The following is a 23,614-nucleotide window of genomic DNA, read 5'->3' on the forward strand; positions in this document are numbered from 1 at the left end:
AAAAAAAAAAAAAAAAAAAAAAAAAACTCGAGTTTAATTCTTAGCGTGAACTTTCCCGGTCAGTTACTCGTGATTCTCGATTATTCCATTTTCCGATGCTAGCAATGTACAGTGGTCAAATAGGGTCATTTGCTTCTCGAGACCTTTTCCGTTTTTTTTTTTTTTCATCATGTGAGAATTAGAATTAATTCCCGTTACATTTATCTACTGTGGGAGGGAAGATACGTCTATACTTAACTACAAAATTTATTTTGTATACGGCAGGGGTTGATAAGTTCTTAGACAAAGGGATTCCGAAAAATATTATTTGCCCTTTCAGTTAACCCATAAGGGAATATTAATTGATCGATAGATATTAATATGAATTTTAAAAATATAAGTCGACAATTAATAGCTCATAATAATTGGTATTTGTTTTCAAAATACTATAGCCGTTTTTTTCTTTGTTAACAGCAACTCCTTAAGTGTCAAATACAATTTTAAATTTAAAAATTAAGCTATTTCAACGAAGTTAAAAAAAATAATAATGATAATAACAAACAAACAAAAAAATACATTAGCTACTCTTAAAAAAATAGTTTTATTCATTACTATTTTGCAAAATAGCTTTTGTGCTAAGGACAATTTATCATGGGTTTTGATTAAAAATATCATTTGCCCTTTCAGTTAACCTCATAAGGGCATATGAATTGATTGATAGATATTAATATGAATTTTAAATAAATTCTATTATTATTGTTTTTTTTTTAGAAATAAAGGCGAAAATAATAGCTCATAATAATTCTATTATTATTGTTATTATTATTATTAAAAACAACTATTGGAAGATAAGTTACAGTTTTTTTTTTTTGAATACTACTAACTCTATTACAATGCAGTATCTGTTCATAACTACTTTCTCAACCTATTGAAGCATAATAATTGTCGGGCATTTGTTAGCATTTTCAAAACACTATAGCCGTTTTTTTTTTCTTTGTTGACCTCATCAAGTGTCAAATAAAACTTTAAATCCAAAAATTAAGCTATTTAAATTCAAAAATTTAAATAAAAATTTTTTTGAAATAAAATTTAAATAAAAAATTAAGATTCGTATTTTGATATTTCTTACACTATTTAACGGATGTATTGAATCTCTCATTATTATGGAAAAGAACATTTTTGCACTCATTGGTTGGTTTCTTGATGATGCATGTGGACTTTGTGTATCTTGGATGTTTATGTATATATATGATGGTCATTTTGATTGCTAGTTGTATTGGTGTGGGCTTGACTATTTTTTTTATTTTTTTTTTTGAACTGAAAATGCATATATTACTTAAATAGAGTCAAGCTCTAAAACATGAACAAGGGAATGAAAAGTCACTGAAACACAGTCTATACGATCAGACTTGGACAAGGCCTCTCTAGCAAGGAAATGGGCGACCTTGCTCACAGACCATTTTGCAAACAAAAAGCTAAGATTAACAAACTCAGTAGTTAATTTCCTAACATCATTCACTAAAAGATCAAAAGAAGTAACCATACTGTTGCTAAGAATTCCAGTGACCACCTTCTTTGCATCTGTCTCAACTTCCACAAAATCCTCATTGCGATCTTTCAGCCACTTCAACGCCTCTTTGACACCAATAGCCTTAACCTCATCATGTCTGAATAGGCCAGACCAAGGAACCTCTCTAGCAGCAACAAAAGCTCCATCTTCATCTCTCAAGGCAAGCTCGAAGCCCATCTTTCTGTTTGTAAAATTTAGTGTTGCATCCACATTAAGTTTCTTCCAACCCCTCTGTAGCTTGGACCAACAGATTGTGTGATTCGGACCGCTTAAATCTGCCTCTTCTCCAGAATTTGCATATATCCACTCTTGGAGAAACACGTGAGCTCCACGAACAATGGCAAAAGCAGGGACGACTAACCGGTTCCAGATTTTGTCATTCCTTGCATCCCAAATCTTCCAACAAACACTGAGTAATAGACATAGATGATCAGATGCCAATACCTTGAAGTGATGCTCCAACCATTCGTGAAAATCCTGTCCAATTGAATAATCGATACCACCCAACAAGTCCCAGCACTTTCTAGCAATAGGGCATTGGACAAAGAGGTGAACGGCAGATTCATCAGCTTAATTGAGTGCAAAGTTGGCATATTAGGGAGACTTGAACTCGCCTTGCAATCAAATGATCAGTTGTTGGAAGGGAGATAGAACACAACTGCCAAATAAAAGCTTTGATCTTGGGTGGCAAACCTCAACTTCTATATAGTGGACCAGAATGGAGCTTGAGTGTTCTGAACACTACCCTGCAGCTTCCTTTAGCAACTCTTATGTGTTAAAATTTATAGTTGGTGTCTTTTGTCCTTGTATTCAAGATAAAATTTAATTGGTTTGGCCAAGATCAGTCAAATTTAATTTGCTACATTTTTTAAACGCTGAGCCGGTCCGTTTTGAAATATCAACGTGCCACTTGCGCCAACGGAAACAAATATGTGATAAAATAATTTTTTAACAGTCGGCTATGGCATTTCCTTTTGTAAACTTCCAATGTCTACATTTTTATTTTTAGAAGACGACCGCTTTTTTTTTCAAAAAAGCGGTCTTCTAGAAATAAAAATGTAGAAGACCGCTTTTAGTTGTTAAATTATAGAAAAATAATTGACTTAATTTTTTTTTATTGGTTCCTTCACGTCTAGTCTCTCAATTATTATCTTTAATGATAAGTATTGTTTCTTGTTGGCACTTAGAGATTATATTTGTCATATCAATATTTAACAGATTTTACAGACCAATACTAAACATTCCTCTTAAATTTCTCATATTGACATTATAATTGATGGGTTAAATATAGATGGTCTAGTATTCGGTCTTAGCCGCGTAATAAGCCCAAGCTCATTATGGTTTAGAATATTGTTTTACTTATATGTTTTAAAAGATTAACTTGTAATTAATGCCCTTGATTTGTATGGGATTTACCTTCAATATTTATGCCAAGTGCCTTAATTGGTAGTTTAAGCTATATAAATATGCCAAATATTTTGTGGTCTAGTGGCACCCAGTGTCCCTGATGGGAGTGGGTTCGAGCCTCAGTGGAGACAATTAGTACTTTCTCGGCACTGGTTGGCTTTTGAGCTAATGGCCATAAATTGTTCAAACTCTAGATTTTTTAAGGTTCATATTTAATATGTTAGTATTAAAAGTATTAAATACAGTAGTTTATAATTATTCAGACTTATAAAATTAAAAAATAAAAAAAATTTCCCTCTCTGCAATCGCGGATTAGGAAAATTGTATTGCGTCCATTTGTTTCCATTTTGGGTGGGTACTAGTGTACTACTATACCCAATACAACTTAAACCGTCGCTTTGTTTGTGAAGTCAGCGCAAAACATGCATACTATGAATAATCATTCACAAACATTCTTTCATTTTCTTCAATATTTCTTTCCTTGTCAACTCTCCTCCTTTCCTAAATTTCTTCAATTCAATTCAATCCACAATGAAGCCCCAAGCCAACGATCATGTCGCAGGAGGAAAACCCCAGACGACGCGGCGAAGAGGAGTCGTCCCCAAAGTTATCCCCTTCGTCGCCGTCTTAGTTTTATTCACCGTCGTTTCCATCTCTTATCCCTCCATTCGCTACTCCCAGACCATTGTCTCCCGTCTTTCTTCCGATGATGACGGCGACGATCCGGTCCAGCCGTCGCCCGCCGCAGTAAATTGGGCCGGAGAGCCGCCGCAAGAGGCGGCGGGAGATAGTGTTGTTGATGGTAATAGTGATCGTGAGGATCGGGAGAATATATCGTCCAATATCGTCGACATTAACATGGTAATGTAACGTTTTTATTATTATTACGATTATTATTATCCTATTGTCCTCCATTTTACTCAATTTAGTCTTAAACAATTTTTTGTGCTCAATTTAAGTACTAGATTTTGATGATTTTATCAAATTTAGTCTGTTAAAAATTCTGAAGTAATATAAATAGGGTCTTAATGATAATTTATCATCCAAAATGGATGATTCCTTTTTCTTCTTCTTGTTAAAATCCACTAAAAATGCAAAATTTTTGTAATTTTGAATGTTTAACGTGGATTATGTGCTTACAGGTAACGGCGGCGGTGGAGGAGGGGAAGGTTCAGGTGGCCCCGAAGAGTAATCTTGAAATTCCGGCGAGTTTAAGTTTCGAGGAAGTTAATCCGGTGGCCGTGGAGGAGAAGGTGGTGAAGGTTGCGCCGAGAAAGAAGTCTAGGCGGTCGAGGAGACGGTCACGGCGGCGTCAACGCCGTGACGCGGCTTTCACTGCTCCGAGAATTGTGTCAAAAACGGAAGCGCCGCCGAAGGTACCGGCGGCGAGGAGCGACGGCGGCGGCGGTGATGATGATGATGTTAAGGTTTTGGCGTCGGAAGTGGCGTATAATAACGAAGGGTGCAATATTTTCTCCGGCGAATGGGTTCGGGATCCTGAGGGGCCATATTACACGAACTTGACGTGCGACTGGGCAATCCAGGAGCATCAGAATTGTATGAAATTTGGTCGGCCGGACACCGAGTTCTTGAAATGGCGGTGGAAGCCGGAGGGTTGTGAGCTGCCCAGTTTTGACCCGGAACAGTTTCTGGAAATGGTTAGAGGAAAATCTCTGGCCTTCGTCGGAGATTCCGTCGCCAGAAATCATATGCAGTCGTTACTTTGCGTCCTCTCCAGGGTAATAAGCTTAAAACTCAAAAAATCTGCATTAATCAATAATTTACAGAGTAATAAATTCTGCTAAAATCAATAATAAAAAAAGTTAATAATGAGCGTTAGCAAAAGAGTTAATCACTGCAACCTGCATGAGGTCATGAACCTACTGCTACAATCCAAGAGGGTATAAAGATAAATTCCAAGTAAATGATTATATGTTCAAACTACCAAGAGTCAATAAGCCACTTTCACCTAGAAAAACTTAAAATCTTATAGGTAGCGGGAAGACTTCCCATATCTCTATTTACTTCTTTTTTTAGTTACTCATCGTTTTTCTTTTTAGATTTTCTGTTTGTTTTTTTTTTTCTCTTCTTGTTTGTTTGTTTGTAGACTCTGAACCTTTACGGACCAATTTCTAAAAATTAGGTTCAGTTGAATCGGGCAGGGATAGCAAGAAAAAAAAAAAATTATATCTTGTCAGAAAAAAGGGGAATGTGCATTTGCTTGAAACGAAACAATTTTTTAATAACAATTTTAGGCCTTTGAATTCGCATAGAACCTTTGATTAAGTCAGTTCTTCATCTTCTTTAGCCTCTTCTTCTGGGATTTTAGTCTTAGTTTCTTTGATCAACTGTCTAACAAACTTAATTGATGTTAGACTCCAATCTTGTGATTTTTACTGATAAAAGTTACAATAAAATAAATCTTGCTGATTCAATTCAAACCAAACCAACTATTGACCAATTAAGCTAATGTTACCACTTTCCTGTTGCCATTTGGCCGGCGGACAAGGAGAAAAGACCACTATATACTTTGCAAATGTTATGAATCTCCAACCCATTCAATGATTCAAACATATGATTTCCGATCATGCTGTTTACGCAAAGTTGAAACAAAAACGTTTTCTTTTCTTCTTTTTCCCAGGTAGCACATCCCGTGGACGCATCTAACACACCCGACCAAAACTTCAAACGTTGGGAATACAGAGATTACGACTTCAATATTACCAAATTCTGGTCTCCCTATTTGGTGCGTACGGAAAAGCTGGACCCCCACGACAACAAACGTCCCTTCAAACTCTTCCTCGACGAGTTCGACGAATCCTGGACGACCCAGATCGAGACTTTCGACTACGTCATCATCTCCGCCGGCCACTGGTTTTTCCGCCCAACTTACTTCTACTTAAACGGCAAAATCGTCGGCTGCCAGTACTGCCCGGAGACCGACATTAAACACCTCCCGTCCTATTTCAGCTACCGGCGGGCGTTCCAAACGGCGTTCCGGGCAATCAACGGGCTGGAGAGCTTCAACGGCGTCGTTTTCTTGAGATCTTTCGCGCCGTCCCACTTCGAGAACGGGCCGTGGGATAAAGGCGGCGATTGCAAGCGGACGGAGCCGTTGAAGAAGAGCGAGAAGGCTTTGGACGATTATAATTTGGAGTTTTATAGGATTCAGTTGCAGGAATTGAAGGCGGCGCAGATTGAAGGGAGGAGAAAGGGGATGAAGCTTAGGTGGTTCGACGCGACGGTGCCGATGTTGCTGCGGGCCGACGGGCATCCTAGTAGGTTCGGACGGTTGCCCAATCCGAACGTGACGCTGACGAATGATTGCGTGCATTGGTGCTTGCCCGGACCCATTGATTCTTGGAATGATTTCTTGGTGGAGTTGATGAAGAGGGAAGGAGGAGGAGGAGGAGATAGAAAATCTGAATTTTGAAATTTTTTTTTTCATTTTGTTTTTGTAAACTCATCTTGTTCTTGTAATTAGGTTGATAAGTTGGTTTTACTCTGTAATAGTGTTGGTTTTATTACTACAGTAGCGGACAGTAGATCAACACAAGTTGTCTAAAGAAATTTGAAATAATAGAGTAGTGTGCTTCTGTTGAACACATGGACTAAACTTTTAGTTACTCAATCCTTATTCTTTCTTCTTAAATTTCACCTAATTGACCAATTGACCTGCTCATACGGGATATATTAGTGCTATTGTTTAGGGTGAAAAAGATGGCAAACCCTTTCCAAGCTCTTTATTTATTTATTTTTTATTTATACATACAATTGGCTTAAAATTGGGCTTAGGTTGACCATCTAAGCTAAGTCAGGAGGATTTGTGCAGGTTCAAACTCTCGACATCTATTAAAGAATAAGAGTGTCAACTAAGCTGGTTAAAATTTAATTAATCTTTACAAAACTAATACATACATATCATGATATGAACTCTTCATTTGATGTAATAAAGTATGTAATATAATTTGTCTAATACAGTTAAGTCCTCCAAAATTATCAGATGTTTAACGTAGTTTAAATGGTCAAGATGGTATTAACACATGATATCTTTTATCGTATAATCTATTTCAATTTTGGTCACGATATGACATCTAAATATGCAGAAAATGAAAAATTAACTATAGATATATGCTTTCAAGGCTAAATATTCATGACTTAATAGTCAATGATCTTAAAGCTTAATTGGCTAACGCACGTTGATGAGTTGGACGCATATGGAGTTATGGACTGGTGTTCTCCCTCGGTCCAGATGATCATTTAGTCCAAATAATTGGTTCAACTTTTATATAGTCTAAAACTTGCAACATTTTAGAAGGTCGATTAAATTTTAAGAAATAGTTTGCTTAATTACTTGGAGATCACGTTTTTAATGGTTTAGAATATCAATTTGTAATTAATGTTCTTAATTTGAGGGATTTATTTTCTTTATTTAGTACGAGTCTTAGTTGATGATTTTTCTTTTTTTGAGTACTACTGACTCTGTTACAATGTAGTATCTGTTCATAGCTACTTTCTTAATCTACTGAGTCCTGAAGCATAATGAGTAGTGTTAACCGGGAGACCGGATGTCACTAGACCACAAGGTCTTTGGCGATGATTTGAACAGTATAAATACTGTTGAAAAATTATTGTGATGAGTTCACATTTTTTTTTTACTCAATGTAATAACAATACCTTATTTTTATAATTTTTCTTAAGCCATACATTTTGTTTTTTAGTAATTGCATTGACATGTTGTTGATTATTTTGGTCATAAAACAAAACACACATAAATAAAGGGAATTTGCTCTTCAAAATTAAAGCCAAAACTTTAGTCGCATTTGAATTTTGATGTGAAGTAATAGTCCAAAAGTAATTGCCAACTAATAATATATAATAAATGACATAAGACAAGAGTGACATGTTCGTTGAAATTGTTTGTAAAAGAATATTGAAAAACTAGGTTGTACCCGTAGTAGTTTAGTAGAATAATATGATTATATTTATTAATTATTACTAAAGCTATGAGTAAGTTTAACAGGTTATCAGCCAGCTCAATTGATTATATCTAGATAAAGTTTGAAAAGAAAATTTAACAGGTCATGATGTTTTTTGTTTTACATTATTTTTTTTTCTTCTTAGAGCACATCATTCAAGGGAGTTTTATATTTTTTATTAATAATATTGTTGCAGTTTGTAAAGAGCAAGAGTAAAAGGGGTTGCATGTCGGGCATTTAATGACAGATTCAATTGGATATTGGACGGTGGGATTTACATATAATACTAGTACGTATAACGTGGAGTAGGAAAAAATGTAAAATTGTGTGCAATGATAAAAATGACTGTAATTTGTACGGGTACAAACTGTTGTAAAATTCACTATTGTAAAAATTGGTCTAGATGGCCGCCTGGACGCCCTCAAATCAAGACAAATTATTTCCTAAGTGACTGCCTTGTCGGCCACTTAAGTGCCCAATTCGACTTAATTGGCAACGAATGGATGAAATCAGTCGAATTCGATCGAGTTAACTCGTTCAATTTAGCTAAGTTAGTCGAGTTAATTTGTGCGAGTCAGCATTGTTAATTTTTTTAAATTATATATATATGACATACTCCTAAACTCGTGCACTGTTTTTTTTTCTTTTTTTTTTTTAATAGTTAGCCACCTAGGCGCCACACTATACTACCGTTCGATTAGTGCTTAACGCTTATTGCAATTATGATCAAATTATGATAGAATATTATCCTAAAAGAATTGTGAGATAAGTTAAATGAAGTGATATGTCTTGGGATCCTTGTGAAATATGGTGAAATGCTTGGAAACGAGGGTTAAAATAAATTAGAATGTCAAAATATAAAAATGCTATTTTACAATAATACTAAAACTAAGAGTAAATATTTTAATAAAAAAAAAGAATTTATAGATTGTTACTTATAGATCAATGATAAAAAATAGAATTAACTCTAAATGAATGACAAAAAAATGGAATTAACTCGATTAAAAAAGTACAAAACTAGTCCATGCACTTTCAACGAAAACAAATATAAATACCATTAAAGAATGCCTCCAATATCCATCAATACTCCTATAATATATACACTCCCTATAGTCCCTGCTGTTGTTACGGAGCAATTTCCTGCGCTGTTCTGTTCTTCCTCACTTTCCCTTCTCACACTATGCCACTGTAGACTCTTCCCTCATCTTCTTCTCCTTCTTCTCCATGGATTTCCCCTCTGCAAAGAAACCCACAATCCAAAAAACTCCCAAAATAATCCTCCCACTCGCCCTCACCATAATCTTCCTCACTGTCTTCCCACTTTACTACACCTTCAACAGAGCCCCAAATGTCGAAGTCGATCTTTACCCGCCAAACCAACGGACAACCGAGGAAATCGGGGCAGATCTGAGCGGGAGCCCGCCCAAGCCCGAACCGCGGCGTATCAGGACGGCGGAGAGCGTCAGCCGCTGCGATATCTTCACCGGAGAGTGGGTTCCAAACCCGGAGGCGCCTTATTACACGAATGACACGTGTTGGGGGATTCAAGAGCATCAGAATTGCATGAAGTTCGGGCGGCCCGATAATGGGTACTTGAAGTGGCGGTGGAAGCCCGACGGGTGCGAGCTGCCCGTTTTTGATCCGTTCGACTTCCTGGAGCTCGTGAGGGGCAAAGCTTTGGCCTTTGTTGGTGACTCCATTGCCAGAAATCATATGCAGTCGCTGGTTTGCCTCTTGTCAAGGGTACGACAACCTTTTTTTTTTCCTTAATCCCTTGAATTTCGCCCCTTTGTCTGCTTCAATGTTTTCCTCCTCAAAAATCATGTCTTCATCGTCTTAAAATCTGAACCTGTGCTGGAATTCATTACCTCAGTCAACTTATGCATCTATTTCTGTTTAACCTGAACTGATAATTGGATTGCACATTTATGTTTATATATTATATGCTAACTGGACCATAGTCTCTTTTTATTGGGTGACGTGGCCCATGAACTTAGACATGGGTTTGCACATTTATGTTTATATATTATATGCTCAACAGGAAGCTTAATTAGCTGTCCTCACCAGTCAAACATTGTTACCAAGTCAATAGTTTGGTTGGATTGTCCAAAAGAACATATTTTAAGAAAGCAAATACTAATATAATAAAAGCACCGACATTATCATGGGTGCTATTATATATTTTATTTGGTAAAGCTTGCAATTATGCATGGTAAAGCTTGTAGTTATGATTTATGAATAATGTTTTTGCTTGATTCTTCCTTTATCCATAATTGATTTGGAGTTAAGTAAACCATACAATTGTGTTTGTTTGTCAAATATGTAAATACTAGATTATCTAAATCAAACTATGGTGTTGTGATTTGGCTTAATATGTCAAGTTCTTAATCTATGCAAAAAGATTATGCTTTTGTGAAGATATGGAAAAACTGAGCCCTATTGCAGAATGTGGTGGTCCATGTTAAGATTTGCCAATTACATGGCACAATGGAATGTTAATTTCAACGTGTTTAGTATATTATATTTGTTTATCCCCTGCATTAGTGACATAAATGTTTCGGTTTATGAATTTATTTAATGTTGCCGCCAGCTATTTGGAAGTTAAAAGAATGTGGTTTTAGTAGTGTTCTGTGTCACGAATCTGGTTGATTTTGTCCCGTGATGATTCATTGCTTGGCCTAGAGAAAGGGACAGCGTATGGCTGTGAAATGGGTAGATCTGAATCCATATAGAAACAGAATGGCATGGGTCCCAAGGGTTGGTACTAATAATTCCTTATGTATTTTTCAAGATTTGAAGTAGAATAATGGAGCACCATACTGGAGGGGCTTTCGATTTGGATCCGAGATAAAAATGGAAAACGTTAGATGAATTTGGTGCAATAAGAACCTAACCTTACTTTTCTTAGCCGTGTTTTACAATGTTGTCTTTATAAATTATAATCCTTCTTTCGTTAGCAAGGGATTTATGATGACATACATAGTAAAGATGTAGAGGATGCCCTTTTGTCTTTTGTCTTTCCCCTTTTTCATGTTTAATTTTTAAGCAATTTGGATGTGAGATGAATGTGTGTATATATATAAATGTACTCCATAGAAATAATCATTGAAGCAAACCTTTTAAAACAAGACACCGACTGAAATTTGATATGAAGTTCATAATTCATTATAGTTTTATGATTTTTCGCTTTCCCTAAGATGAGTTGGACATAGAGTAGGCCTTGTGATCTCCCTGTCGAGGGACATTAATTCACGGTTATATGTTCAGATCCCTTTGTCTTCTGTCATTAATATAGATCTGTAAGAGATAACCAATCAGTTCAAATGGCTCGGGACCACGGAGATTATAATGTCCTGTAGACCTGTAATGTAATTAAAAAAGGTTGAAAGGGATTGGGATTGAAACCTTCTTCTGTTATTGTTGAAGGGTACGGTCCAACTTTTATATTTCCTTTTTCAGGTAACATATCCTTTGGACGTTTCAGAAACGAAGGATGACAATCGGAAGAGTTTTGTGTACAGAGATTATGACTTCAACATTACGATGTTTTGGTCGCCCTATTTGGTCAAGACGGGGGTGACGTTTTCTGAAATCAACACGAACCCCTTCAACCTGTATCTGGACGAGTTCGACGAATCTTGGACTACCAAAATCAAGGATTTCGACTATGTAATAATCAATGCTGGCCACTGGTTCTTCAGACCGACCAGTTTTTACCTAGAGGGAAAACTCGCAGGATGCCTTTACTGCTCAGATCCCAACATTACCCAACTGACGAGTGCTTTCAGCTACCAGAGGGCTTTAAGGACAGCCTTTCGAGCAATTAATAGCCTGGAAAATTTCAAGGGCGTGACATTTTTGAGGTCTTTCGCCCCTCAACACTTCGAACACGGGCCTTGGGACCAAGGTGGAGAATGCGTGAGGACAGTGCCATTCAGGAGGAACGACTCGGCTCTGAGCGAGTTCAAATTTGATTCGTACGACATCCAGAGAGAAGAATTTAGGATTGCTGAAGAAGAAGCGAGGCAAAAGGGGACGAGATTAAGACTGTTCGATGTAACACAGGCGATGTTGTTGAGACCGGATGGACATCCTAATAAGTATGGGCACTGGCAGAACCCTAATGTCACATATTATAATGACTGTGTGCACTGGTGTTTGCCCGGGCCAATTGATACCTGGGGAGACTTCTTTCTGGAATTGCTCAAGAGGGAGGTCCAAGATAGATCATCAAGGTGAATTTTGTACTTCTATCATGTACCCTTTTTTGTTTGATTGCCATTACGGGTTTATAAGTTTTACTTTGTTTGAAAATCGGGATGGCAATGGGTCGGAGGTTACTTAGATACGTTACTCGTCCCACATATTTTACTTTGTTTGAAAATCGGGATGGTAATGGGTCGATGGTTACTACATACATCACCCGACCCACACATCTATACCCCACCATGTAAACTATTGAATTGAATGAGTTCAAATTTTATTCATTTATAATGTTATTTATATATTTAGTTATGAAGTCTTCTTCATGCTGCTCTTAAGTTTCTTCTTTCCCTGCATAATTCAATGGCTTAATGTGAACTGTTTGTGGTTATCATGCATAGTGGTGCTGAAAAGAAGAAAAGGCATTTTTTTGGTAGAAATAATTGCTTATTGGCCATTTAAGATCAGTCAGTGGTCCCAGTATATATAAGAGGAAAACAGGCAACCAAAATCTGCAATTCATTAAAATTTTTTGTTTATTAATGGTTTGCTGTTTTTGTGAAAAACTGGACCTGGACCACACAATAATTTAAGGTAAGAAAAATAGAAGAATTTTTTAAAAAATAACTGGGCTACTTTCGTGGGCTCTGATTTATTTGATCCAAACAAAAACTCGTGATTTTAGGCTTGTTATAAGATCCATTTCCCATTGGCCTATTGGGCCCACTTTAAAGCTTTCTGATTGGTTTTGGGCAAATTAATCTATGGATCCAGGTTCACCTTGTGGCCAAAGTTTACAATTTACATATTGAATGTTAACAATTTGAATTGTGAATTCAGTATGTAAATAGTAACGAGTCCACCTTGCAAAGTGGACTCGGGTCCATGGTATAATTATTGTTACTTTTGTGTGTGTTTATTAAACCAAAAAAAAAGCCATTTGATGTGACTATGCTTTTTTTTAGGTAACGAGAAAAAATCACATATGTGACTTGGGTAAAAACTTGTACGTGACTGTCTCACGAATCTTTGTTTGTGAGACGAGTCGGGTCAATATGAAATGTAATATACTAGAAACTCTAACACTAAATGAGGAATAAAATGTTGATTACTTATGTGAGAAAAAGTAATATTTTTGAAGAAAAATTTAATACTTTTACATTTTGATTTAAAAGTATTACATTTGTCTTTATAAGTAAAAAACACTTGCCAACATTATTTATAAGAGAAATTGTAATACATTTGTGCTCAAACGTATTATGTTTTCTTTATAAGTAACAAACACTTTATTAGCCAAATAGTATGTAGCTCAATTGCACCTCTATGTCTCTCCCATTTCAAACTCCAGTGGAGGCATTGACTTTTTGTGCGAGTACTCGAAAAAAAGCACTTTGTTTCTATTCTTAATTAGTATTATATTTTTAAGTATAAGTATTACATTTTCACATTGACCGGACCCGTTTCACGGATATGGTCTCACAAAAGTGTAACCCTATTACGTGAGAGTATGTATTGGATAAACATAAGAAGGTTTTGTGCGATAATTCGACCATGTGGGTGTTGACAAGAATCGAATTCGTGACATTTTTGGTACAATAATTATGCTCTGCTCACTCTACCGCCCTTTTCGGACTAATGTATGTGACTATACATGTTTAGTTTTCTACAAATCTAGAGGACTTGGTCCTTTCCTTCCATGGCACTCAAAAAGAAACAGGAGTAAATTAAAGTTGATAAATCTTAATGTACAAGCAGACTACACCATCTTAAGGGGATTAAGTATATGATTATTGTATTAATTGGAACTACTGATACAACAATGTTATGGTGGCCTACCAGTCTACCTCTTAAAATTTCCATAATGTCCTTGAATTTTTGCATTATTGTACCTCTTATCAAAATTCTCCTATTATACAATGGCTAAACAAATATTTGTCTTTCATTATTTTTGTTTTACCTTCAAAAGGAATATAATGACAATAGTTTTTTTTTTCATAGTAATAAACTAATAATAACTGATTATGCAATCATGGTATTTTATTTATTTATTTTTTCATACAACATATAATATTCTTACTACTTTGAGACTGATTCAAATGCGATAAATCACTTCCACATCATTTAAAATTTACTCAAGAGAAAGCCTGACTTATACTAACACTTTAGCTTGATCATGGTATTTTTTTTTATTTTATGTATACATACATTATCAAATATCCACTATAAGACTAATCTGAAAGAAAGTATATATATATTCTCGTAAGTAACGTTAAATAAGCAGGCCTAATATTAGGAGCCACCAGTTTCAGTCATTACAAGAGATAATGAAACACGAAATCATATTTATGAATTATGATCAACCGCTGCACTTCATCTATGTCACGTCTATATATATAAAATTATAAATACAATGATTATGGTATGTTGCTTTTGACTTGGACCTAACACGTTCGTCTTCTTTACTTTTAGATCAAGATCAACTTCGAACTACTTCCCCATTACTTGTAACATCATTAGTTTAATTAGTTATCGGGACATCGTTCAATTGATCAATTAATATAAAATAAGTTCATAAGTACTTAATTGTTATTTGGTCTGGAGGTGTACTCTGAGTGAAGCGTGTCTTGTGACTCTAGTCGACAAAAAATTACAAAAACGTGAACTAGTTTAAACTATCCATATATAGTTGATTGGTTCAAACTGAGAAGCCATTAAACCACTCACATTAAGAAAAATTTAAAATCTTATGATTATCAAAGTTATATTCTGATTAATTCGAGTGGGTTGAACCGTTTAATTAGTTTTCTTAGTCAAATGAAATAGCTCCAAAATTTAATTTTAATTAAAAGACGGAATAGTTGGTTCACCCTCTCAACATTCAGGCATTATTATTTTTGTAGGGGCCGCCGGGGAATACACTCCATATGTATCCATATCCATATGTATACACTTTAGGAATGCTTCATTATTTTATTAAGACTTTTGCCTTTCGGTGAGCCATGGGAATGATAGATAGCTAAACCACTCATCACTGCAATATAATGATCTTGTTTAACATTTAACCATTAGCTAATGGTAAATTGTGTTTTCTATTTTGACTAGTATTACTATTTTATAAAGATGGTAAACACCAACTAAATAAGCTAAAAATTTTATTTTAACGTTTTGACTTAGTCGATCAATCCACTAAGGTGTTCAAAATCATTTTTTTTGTCAAAACGCTATTTACCAAACAATATTAATACCACCGGCTTAAAAAAAAAAAGATTGTAATTCTTTTTTAATTTTGGTTCACTAACAAATAGAATTGTGTAACACTACGACTAGAGTGTTTTTGTGCTCTGACAACCTTTCCTCTTAGGAATTTAATTTGTGGAAACTTCTTTTAGGACTGTTTCCCCCCTCAAACGGCTATACTTAGGTGATCCTAGATTTCCCGAACTAATCCTAAGCCTACGGACTCTGCCGGTAGAGCCACTATAGAGGTAAATCACAAATGGCGTAATAAGCCCACCAGTCAGACCATAATTTTCGTGCGCACCGAGAGTATTTTCTTTCTTTTACCGGCCGAAATTGCAACATATATTTTTAATTTTTTATAGGGGCAAAGGTGACATTTACTACTTAAAAAACGAATGAGAAGATGACTAAGCTAGTATCGTATAATTGGGTAAAATGGACATATATAAATGACTGTTTATGTGATAATACATGTTGTGAAGGGTAAACAAATGAAGTAGGAATAATTAATCAGGGATACGTAGGTACAACTAAAACCATAATAATTATAATAATAATAATAAACATATGAGTCCCACGTTGGTGTTGTCTATAATACAAATCACAAATAAGCAATTAAGCATCTATTTGTTGTTGTTGTTGTAATCATTTCCCATTTTCCCATTTCCCCACCTTCTCTCCTTACAAATCCATGGAGCTACCCGCCGGAAAAAGTAGCTCCACGGCGCAAAAATGTCCGAAGATAGTAACGTTTGCCTTCCTAACATTAGTCGCAATAACGTTGGTCCCGGTTTTCCGGTCGTTCAATAATAAATACCCAAATCTCGCCGCCCTCGACGCGTCGGAGGAGGTGTCGCCGCCGTTCCACGGGGAGGAGGCGGAGGAGATCGAGATCAAGGCGGACGGCGAGGGGTGCGACATTTTCACCGGGGAATGGGTGCCCAACCCGAATGGCCCGTATTACACCAATGACACGTGTTGGGCGATCCACGAGCACCAGAACTGCATGAAATACGGACGGCCGGACGATGGGTTCATGAAGTGGCGGTGGAAGCCCGACGGGTGCGACATGCCCGTGTTTAACCCGTTCCAGTTCTTGGACATCGTTAGGGACAAGTCTTTGGCTTTTGTCGGAGACTCTGTCGGACGGAACCATATGCAATCCTTGATATGCCTCTTGTCTCGGGTAAGGTTTCAACTTCCCTCCCTATATTCCCCGCTAATTCATTACTGACTCATAATATGATATCTACAGTTATATAAACTGTCAACTGCATATACAGAATATATCAACAGAAACAGAATCTGAAAATTATTTTTGGATCATGATCTACAATCACATGAAAAAGTTTACCCATGCACACTTTTAAAAAGTGGTTGTTGATTTTCTGGTTATAAAAAGAAAGAAAAAAAGAAACATAAACAAAATCGAATATAAAACAATGACACAACATAAATCTTTTACCTGAATTTCGTTTAACCAATTATTTAAGGAAATTCTTTTCAGTTTTTTGTTTTTTGGCATTTTGCAGTTTATGGTCCTGCATGCTCCCCATGTATTATTGATTGGGAATCATTGTATTTCCTGTGTATATTGTGCAATTCAAAGATTAGGTCAAGTTAAGTACAAGGTTTAGTAACCTAAGCCATTTAACGTTTCAAAGTTCGGTGAATTCTTGAAGAAGGAATCACTATTGTTATTAAGTCTTACAATGATTAGCATACAGTGAACTGTACACTTTAACCACCCCAGAAATTATACAAAATTTTCCTATCTAAGGCCTTCATTGACAATGATATTTTGAATTTGTATTAGGTGCTATGTGACATTGTTCTCATGATATTACTGATTGATATGATAAACTTTTCATATTTTGTATTCATAATATACGAACAAGCCAAATAGAGAATATAAAATGTTAAGATTTTAGAATAGTGTGGATGCATCAGCCTGTTCATATGATGGGTTATTATTTCCCTTTTCGTAAACCATAAGATTTAATTACTTAAACTTAAAGAAAGCCAAAAGTTCCCAGAATTATAATCATTGTAGACCCAAAGCATCCTGGTAGAGCATAAAGTGCAGGCTCTTTACCTGTTACTAAGGATGCTACAAGCTAGCTAACTTTACTTCAGCCTTTGATTCACAAAGAACCCGTAACTACTATTTGAATATGCGTTTTGGACGAAACACATCTTATGACCTTAATCAGAAAATGAACACAATGAAATAAATTAGTAGAGCTCTGATTGTCTATAGCTAACAATCTCAAATAATAAACAGTCAAATTTAGAACTTTGTTGTATACCCGTAAGAATATATATACATATTCTACTGATTACCACATATATTATTACTAGGTTAAAAAAAAGATTCAGAGGGAATCCAATCTTGGCATTTTACAGTTCGTTCACATGCGTGGTAGCCATGATATGATCGTGAATGACATGTTTCTTGATCGATCTAGGAATTTTCACAAACAAATATTTGTTTTTTGTCTATGATCTGCTACGTTGACTGTTGTAGCAATGCAGTTCCTGTGGATCTCTGCATCAACCCCAAAGTTTAAAACAATATTCCCGACATAGATAGATGCTCTGTTGGATATATTATATACATAAACTTTACACGTTCAAGATCATCTTGTTATACGTAATCTTCATTTTTGTTGTTCTCCACTATGTTATCATGTGCCCGTTATTTTTTTAAGTAACCAAAAAAAATCATCAATTATTATCTGAAATGTGTATCAAGCCAAATTTAAAATTTGTGATTATTAAGTCAATTGTCTGAATAATTTAATTATTTTATTTGAGTGACGATAATATGAGGGTTTGTATTGATAAACCCAGCTCTGTGACCTTAGATTACTCAAGAATGTTTTACTCAAGAATATTGAGATTTGAATTTCTGATCTTGTGATTACAAGTTTATATCTTTAGTTATATTGGCTGGTTACCCAATTGATTGTTTTTTTCTTGATTTTGATGGGATGTTTTAGGTGGAGTATCCGATCGATGTTTCAACGTCGACGGACGAAAACTTCAAACGATGGAAGTATACGACTTTCAACTTCACAATGGCGACGTATTGGTCGCCGTTCTTGGTGAGGACGAATCAGGCGAGTTCCGACGGTCCAACTCACACGGGGCTGTTCAACCTCTACCTGGACGAGCCGGACGAGGAGTGGACAACACAGATCGATGAATTCGACTACGTCATCATAAACGCCGGCCACTGGTTCCACCGTCCGGGCGTCTACTTCGAGAACGGCCGGCGAGTGGGGTGCCGGTTCTGTCAGATCGAGGACGTGACCGACCTCCCGATGGCCTACGGCTACCAGAAGGCTTTCAGGTATCAAAATATAGAAAATATTATTAAAATATAGAAATTAGATAAATATATTATTATTAATAGTCAGGACAAAAATTTGCGGATTGGCCCGCACCCACCTTGCGATGGAGTGGGTTAAGACTACAAAAAGCGGCCCGCAAAAGAGCGCGCCTAACGGGCTTAGTCCACTAAGGCTCACGATCCGCGTGAGTTAGCCTGTGCGGGCTACGGGCCGACCCGCGAGCCCGCACTATTTTTTTAAAATATAAAAAAAATAGTCCACTAAGGCTTACGATCTGCGTGAGTTAGCCTGTGCGGGCTACGGGCCGACCCGTGAGCCCGCACTAATTTTTTTTTTTTTTTAAAATATATATATATATATATATATATATATATATATATATATATATATATATATATATATACAAAAGAAAAAAAGTAAAACTAAAAGTTCGGAGGGCCTGCAACTCGCGTGGGGTGGGCTAAAGTTGTATGAATCTTAGCCTGTGGGCCTAACGGGTCAGTCCGTAAAAGTCTGCTAAAAACTAGGCGTGGGACAAGACGGGCTTAATGGGACAGATTGATCCGCTTTAACAGTACTAATTATTATTTTAATTTAGACATATGTCCATTGTCCAAAATTGTATATATATGAGCCTCCGGGGAAACAATATTTGTTATATCAGGACGGCGTTTAAAGCCATAAACGGGCTAAAGCACTACAAGGGCATCACGTTCCTGAGAACGTTTGCGCCGTCGCATTTCGAAGGCGGGGAGTGGAACGACGGGGGGAATTGTGTCCGGCGAAAGCCGTTCAGGAGCAGCGAGGCGGTGCTGGAGGGCGGAGACATGGAGCTTTACCTGGCGGAAATGGAGGAATTCAGGGCGGCGGAGAGGGAAGGGAAGAAGAAGGGGTTGCGATTCCGATTGCTGGACACGACGCAGGCGATGTTAATGCGGCCGGACGGACATCCTAGTCGGTACGGACATTGGCCGCAGGAGAATGTGACATTGTACAATGATTGTGTTCATTGGTGTCTGCCTGGTCCCATTGATTCTTGGAGTGATTTCCTTCTTCATATGCTGAAGATGGAGGGTAGAAGAAGTTATCAAGAAAAGCTTCAATTTCTGCAACAGAAAAACATATGATCCAGCTCAGCAGTCCAGCACCAATTCCCTGTTCCTTAATTTTAACTTTGTATCTTTTAAATTAAGGGTTTTGTATTATCATTATCTCACTTGTAGTGTCTTTAATGTATTGTGGAAATTAAGGAAAAAAAATGCTTGTTGTATACAAATATGTACCAGTATCAGGTGACTTAACTTCACAATTTTTTTTTAAATATTTGTCCTAAATTAATAGGTAAAAAAAACATATTTTTATTGGTACACGAAAAGTATAAAATAAAACTACTACAGTACATCAGATCAATTTAATTCGTGCAATACTAATCACGTTAGCAAAAATCAAGAGACTCAAATTGCATAGGTTTATATTGTTCAGGTACCCAATTATATATATTTTCTAAAAAATTTAATGCTGTAATTTCAATTTAGTGTGTAGCTGAGTCTTAGTAATACATTTTTCCTAGGATTTAAGAAAACACAAACCGGATTCGTACTGGAGAGTGGAAACGATCAAGTTATGCTAATTTTCCTAGGAACACTTGCCGGATTCTATATTCTTGGCTTTTCAATATACTTTCTTCTCTCTCAAAGTATACCTTTTTCTTGATTCCGGCCAAACACAAACCATTCTTCTCAGTCTCTCAGATATGTGTATAAATATGTGTATATCATTCTCGTCTTTCTTACCATATTCAAATCAATCATATCTTCTTCATAATCCATTCCCTATTCATTGATTATCTGTAGAAGCATGGGGCAAAGTTCTAGTCGCCGCCGCCGACGCAGAACCCCAAGTTCTCCTCTGCCGCCGTCATCGTCGTCACCTTCTCCTCCGCCGCCGCCGGAGCCGGAGCAGGCGGCTCTTCCGTCACCCTCTTCCTCTCCACAGGAATCCCCAGAAATGTCACCACCACGACCCGATAAATCCACCGATCCTTTCCTATTCCCAGAAACCAAATCCAGTGTTCTTCCCGACCCGTCCAAATTCTTTGCCCCTCACCTTCTCTCAAACCCTCTGCCTACCAATTCTTTTTTCCAGAACTTTGTTCTCAACAATGGCGATCAGCCTGAGTACATTCACCCATATCTCATCCGGTCTTCTCAGTCTGCACTTACTCTCTGTTACCCCTCAAATTTCAGCAGTCCTTCTTTCACTCACCAAATTTTCAGCGCTGATATCACCATAACCGGATTGAGCAGACTCGAACCTGCTGCCCATATCATTTCTTCATTCAATGATCTCAGCGTCACAATTGACATCCCTGGCAGCAATCTTAGGTTCTTTCTGGTTAGGGGATGCCCTTTCGTGACATGCAGCATGAACAGCAAAGTAGAGGTCACCATTTCAACCATTCACGAAATTCTTGAATGTTGCTCGCAGTACAATCAGACAAAATACATCATTAAGCTCAACAACAACCAGACTTGGCTGCTATATGCTTCTTCCCCCATAAACTTGACTCACAATACATCTACAATCACTTCTGTTTCTTCCTTTTCGGGCCTAATTAGGATTGCTCTATTGCCTAATCCTGACCCGAAATGTGAAGCCATCCTCCACCGCTTCAGTTCTTGTTATCCTATAAGCGGCGAAGCTGTTTTCGCAAGGCCATTTTCTGTGGAGTACAAATGGGAGAAGAAAGGATGGGGGAATCTGCTCATGCTTGCACACCCTCTCCATCTTAAGCTTCTTTCAGATACTGACTGCACAGTTACTGTTTTGGAGGGATTGAAGTATAGAAGTATTGATGGCGATTTGGTGGGTGTTGTGGGAGATTCATGGGTTCTGAGGAATGACCCAATTGCTGTAACCTGGCATTCAATCGAAGGTATCAACGAGGAATCATTCCCCAAGATAATCCAAGCTCTCAACAAAGATGTTGAAGCTCTGGATCCCAAGGCTATAGCCACCAATACAGAATCTTATTTCCAGGGAAAGTTGATTGCCAGAGCTGCAAGGTTGGCATTGATTGCTGAAGAGGTTTGCTGTTTTGATGTTATTCCGGGAATTAGGAGCTTCTTGATAGACACAATTGAGCCATGGTTAAATGGGAGTCTTGAAGGTAAAATTGAAGCATGTGCTCCATCTTAACTAAAAGTCTAAGCTAATAGTTAGACTGCACATTTATGTTTATATATTATTTTTGCTTAACAGGTAATGCATTCTTGTATGAATCCAAATGGGGTGGCATTGTTACTAAACAGAGTTCGTCAGACACTGGAGCAGACTTTGGGTTTGGAATCTACCATCACCACCATTCCCAAATTGGCTACTTTATCTATGGAATTGCAGTTCTTGCCAAGATTGATTCTGTGTGGGGAAGGAAGTACAAGCGCCAAGTTTATTCCCTTGTGGGGGATTACATGAATTTGGGAAGGCGAGAGGGATCGCATTATCCAAAGCTGAGATGTTTCGACCTGTGGAAACTCCATTCTTGGGAGGGAGGGTTAACAGAATCTGCAGACGGGCGAAACCAGGAGAGCACCAGTGAGGCCGTGAACGCTTATTATGCAGCAGCTTTGATGGGATTGGTATATGGAGACCCAAATCTTGTGGCAATCGGGTCTACCCTTTCCGCCATGGAGATTCTGTCAGCTCAAACATGGTGGCATGTGAGAGAGGATCCAGAGAACAGTGTATACACACAGGAATTCAGGAAGAACAACCGCGTGGTGGGTGTTTTGTGGGCTAACAAAAGAGACAGCGGCATGAGGTTTGCGCCGCCGGAATGGCGAGAACGCCGGGTGGGAATTCAGCTCCTGCCATTACTTCCGATCAGCGAAGCGCTGTTTTCCGATCTCCAGTTTGTGAAGGAACTGGTGGAGTGGACTGAGCCGGCCCTGAGGAGAGACGGGGTGGAAGATGCGTGGAAGGGATTTGTTTATGCTTTGGAAGGACTGTATGATCAAGAGGGTGCTCTGGAGAAGATAAGGAGCTTAAATGGATATGAGGAGGGAAACTCTGAGACAAATCTTCTGTGGTGGATTCATAGTAGAGACGATCTTGGGGAGGAAACTGATAGAGCAAGGAAGCTGTGCTGGTCTCGTCACTACACCCATTGAATCCGTGCATGGCATGAAATGGAATCATCAATCTCTCTGTGTATCATAAATGTATAATCATGTGTGTTTAATTTCTTCTGTTCATACTGTATATTTCTTATAATTAACAATGTCTGATCTGCCACTATATTAATTATTTTGCATCTTATGTAACTATTTTATGAAAATAATACATTATTTATGAAGATCAATATTGATGGGTTGGATATTGGAGGCGCTGCATTCCGTCTTTGGTGATGAGCCAGTTGAGTTGCCCATAGGAGATTACATTCTTATTCTCACAAAGTTTAATACAAATAATTCGTGGGATCGGTTTCAAAAAAAAAATAAAATTCGTGGGATCTAGTTTTCTAATTTTGGTCTAATACCATAGTTAGATTTTGAGTTATATAAAGACTTGTAGAGGTTCAAAATCTTTTAAGGCAATAATAGTTTATAGCAGTTATTTTTCTATTCCCTAACTTCTTGATTTCCAACAAATTGTGTTGGCACACTTTTGATTGCGCATACAAGTTATAAAACCAAGACCAACTCAGTTGGTCGCATATGTGAAAATTGAGAACAATGACACAGTGTGTCATGTTGTGTTCAGCCGAGTTACTATAATTTATATATTCCCAGATGCTTTGTCAGGCTGGGCGTTGAATCCTACATTTTGGGAACAACAAATATAATAAATTTGTAAGTATGAAAAACTAGATTTTGATTTTT

The 23,614-nt window shown here is 37.2% G+C and overlaps 4 protein-coding genes across 4 annotated transcripts; all 4 read left to right on the top strand.

The window, feature by feature from the left end:
• The first annotated feature begins 3,377 nt into the window (after nt 1-3,377).
• On the top strand, nt 3,378-6,587 carry LOC116013978 (protein trichome birefringence-like 19). The gene is made up of 3 exons (XM_031253954.1): nt 3,378-3,817; nt 4,099-4,695; nt 5,598-6,587. The coding sequence occupies exons 1-3, from the start codon at nt 3,488-3,490 to the stop codon at nt 6,387-6,389; spliced, it is 1,719 nt and encodes a 572-aa protein (XP_031109814.1). The 5' UTR covers nt 3,378-3,487; the 3' UTR covers nt 6,390-6,587.
• A 2,444-nt stretch (nt 6,588-9,031) lies between these two features.
• LOC116011722 (protein trichome birefringence-like 19) lies at nt 9,032-12,462 on the top strand. The gene is made up of 2 exons (XM_031251124.1): nt 9,032-9,678; nt 11,395-12,462. The coding sequence occupies exons 1-2, from the start codon at nt 9,160-9,162 to the stop codon at nt 12,172-12,174; spliced, it is 1,299 nt and encodes a 432-aa protein (XP_031106984.1). The 5' UTR covers nt 9,032-9,159; the 3' UTR covers nt 12,175-12,462.
• Nucleotides 12,463-15,996: 3,534 nt separating this feature from the next.
• On the top strand, nt 15,997-20,055 carry LOC116012430 (protein trichome birefringence-like 19). Its single transcript, XM_031251963.1, has 3 exons — nt 15,997-16,564; nt 18,381-18,733; nt 19,399-20,055. The coding sequence occupies exons 1-3, from the start codon at nt 16,070-16,072 to the stop codon at nt 19,859-19,861; spliced, it is 1,311 nt and encodes a 436-aa protein (XP_031107823.1). The 5' UTR covers nt 15,997-16,069; the 3' UTR covers nt 19,862-20,055.
• Nucleotides 20,056-20,553: 498 nt separating this feature from the next.
• LOC116012514 (probable endo-1,3(4)-beta-glucanase ARB_01444) lies at nt 20,554-23,094 on the top strand. The gene is made up of 2 exons (XM_031252069.1): nt 20,554-21,903; nt 21,996-23,094. The coding sequence occupies exons 1-2, from the start codon at nt 20,592-20,594 to the stop codon at nt 22,901-22,903; spliced, it is 2,220 nt and encodes a 739-aa protein (XP_031107929.1). The 5' UTR covers nt 20,554-20,591; the 3' UTR covers nt 22,904-23,094.
• Nucleotides 23,095-23,614: the final 520 nt, after the last annotated feature.

Source organism: Ipomoea triloba, chromosome 3, assembly GCF_003576645.1.
Source record: "Ipomoea triloba cultivar NCNSP0323 chromosome 3, ASM357664v1".
Lineage (NCBI taxonomy): Eukaryota > Viridiplantae > Streptophyta > Magnoliopsida > Solanales > Convolvulaceae > Ipomoea > Ipomoea triloba.

Bases quoted from the DNA above. Each gene is read 5' to 3' on its own strand.
- LOC116013978 (XM_031253954.1), top strand. From the start codon at position 3,488: ATGAAGCCCCAAGCCAACGATCATGTCGCAGGAGGAAAACCCCAGACG. The intron at 3,818-4,098 runs GTAATGTAACGT...ATGTGCTTACAG, and splicing joins ATATCGTCGACATTAACATG to GTAACGGCGGCGGTGGAGGA. The intron at 4,696-5,597 runs GTAATAAGCTTA...TCTTTTTCCCAG, and splicing joins TACTTTGCGTCCTCTCCAGG to GTAGCACATCCCGTGGACGC.
- LOC116011722 (XM_031251124.1), top strand. From the start codon at position 9,160: ATGGATTTCCCCTCTGCAAAGAAACCCACAATCCAAAAAACTCCCAAA. The intron at 9,679-11,394 runs GTACGACAACCT...TTCCTTTTTCAG, and splicing joins TGGTTTGCCTCTTGTCAAGG to GTAACATATCCTTTGGACGT.
- LOC116012430 (XM_031251963.1), top strand. From the start codon at position 16,070: ATGGAGCTACCCGCCGGAAAAAGTAGCTCCACGGCGCAAAAATGTCCG. The intron at 16,565-18,380 runs GTAAGGTTTCAA...GGGATGTTTTAG, and splicing joins TGATATGCCTCTTGTCTCGG to GTGGAGTATCCGATCGATGT. The intron at 18,734-19,398 runs GTATCAAAATAT...TTGTTATATCAG, and splicing joins GGCTACCAGAAGGCTTTCAG to GACGGCGTTTAAAGCCATAA.
- LOC116012514 (XM_031252069.1), top strand. From the start codon at position 20,592: ATGGGGCAAAGTTCTAGTCGCCGCCGCCGACGCAGAACCCCAAGTTCT. The intron at 21,904-21,995 runs GTAAAATTGAAG...TTTGCTTAACAG, and splicing joins GTTAAATGGGAGTCTTGAAG to GTAATGCATTCTTGTATGAA.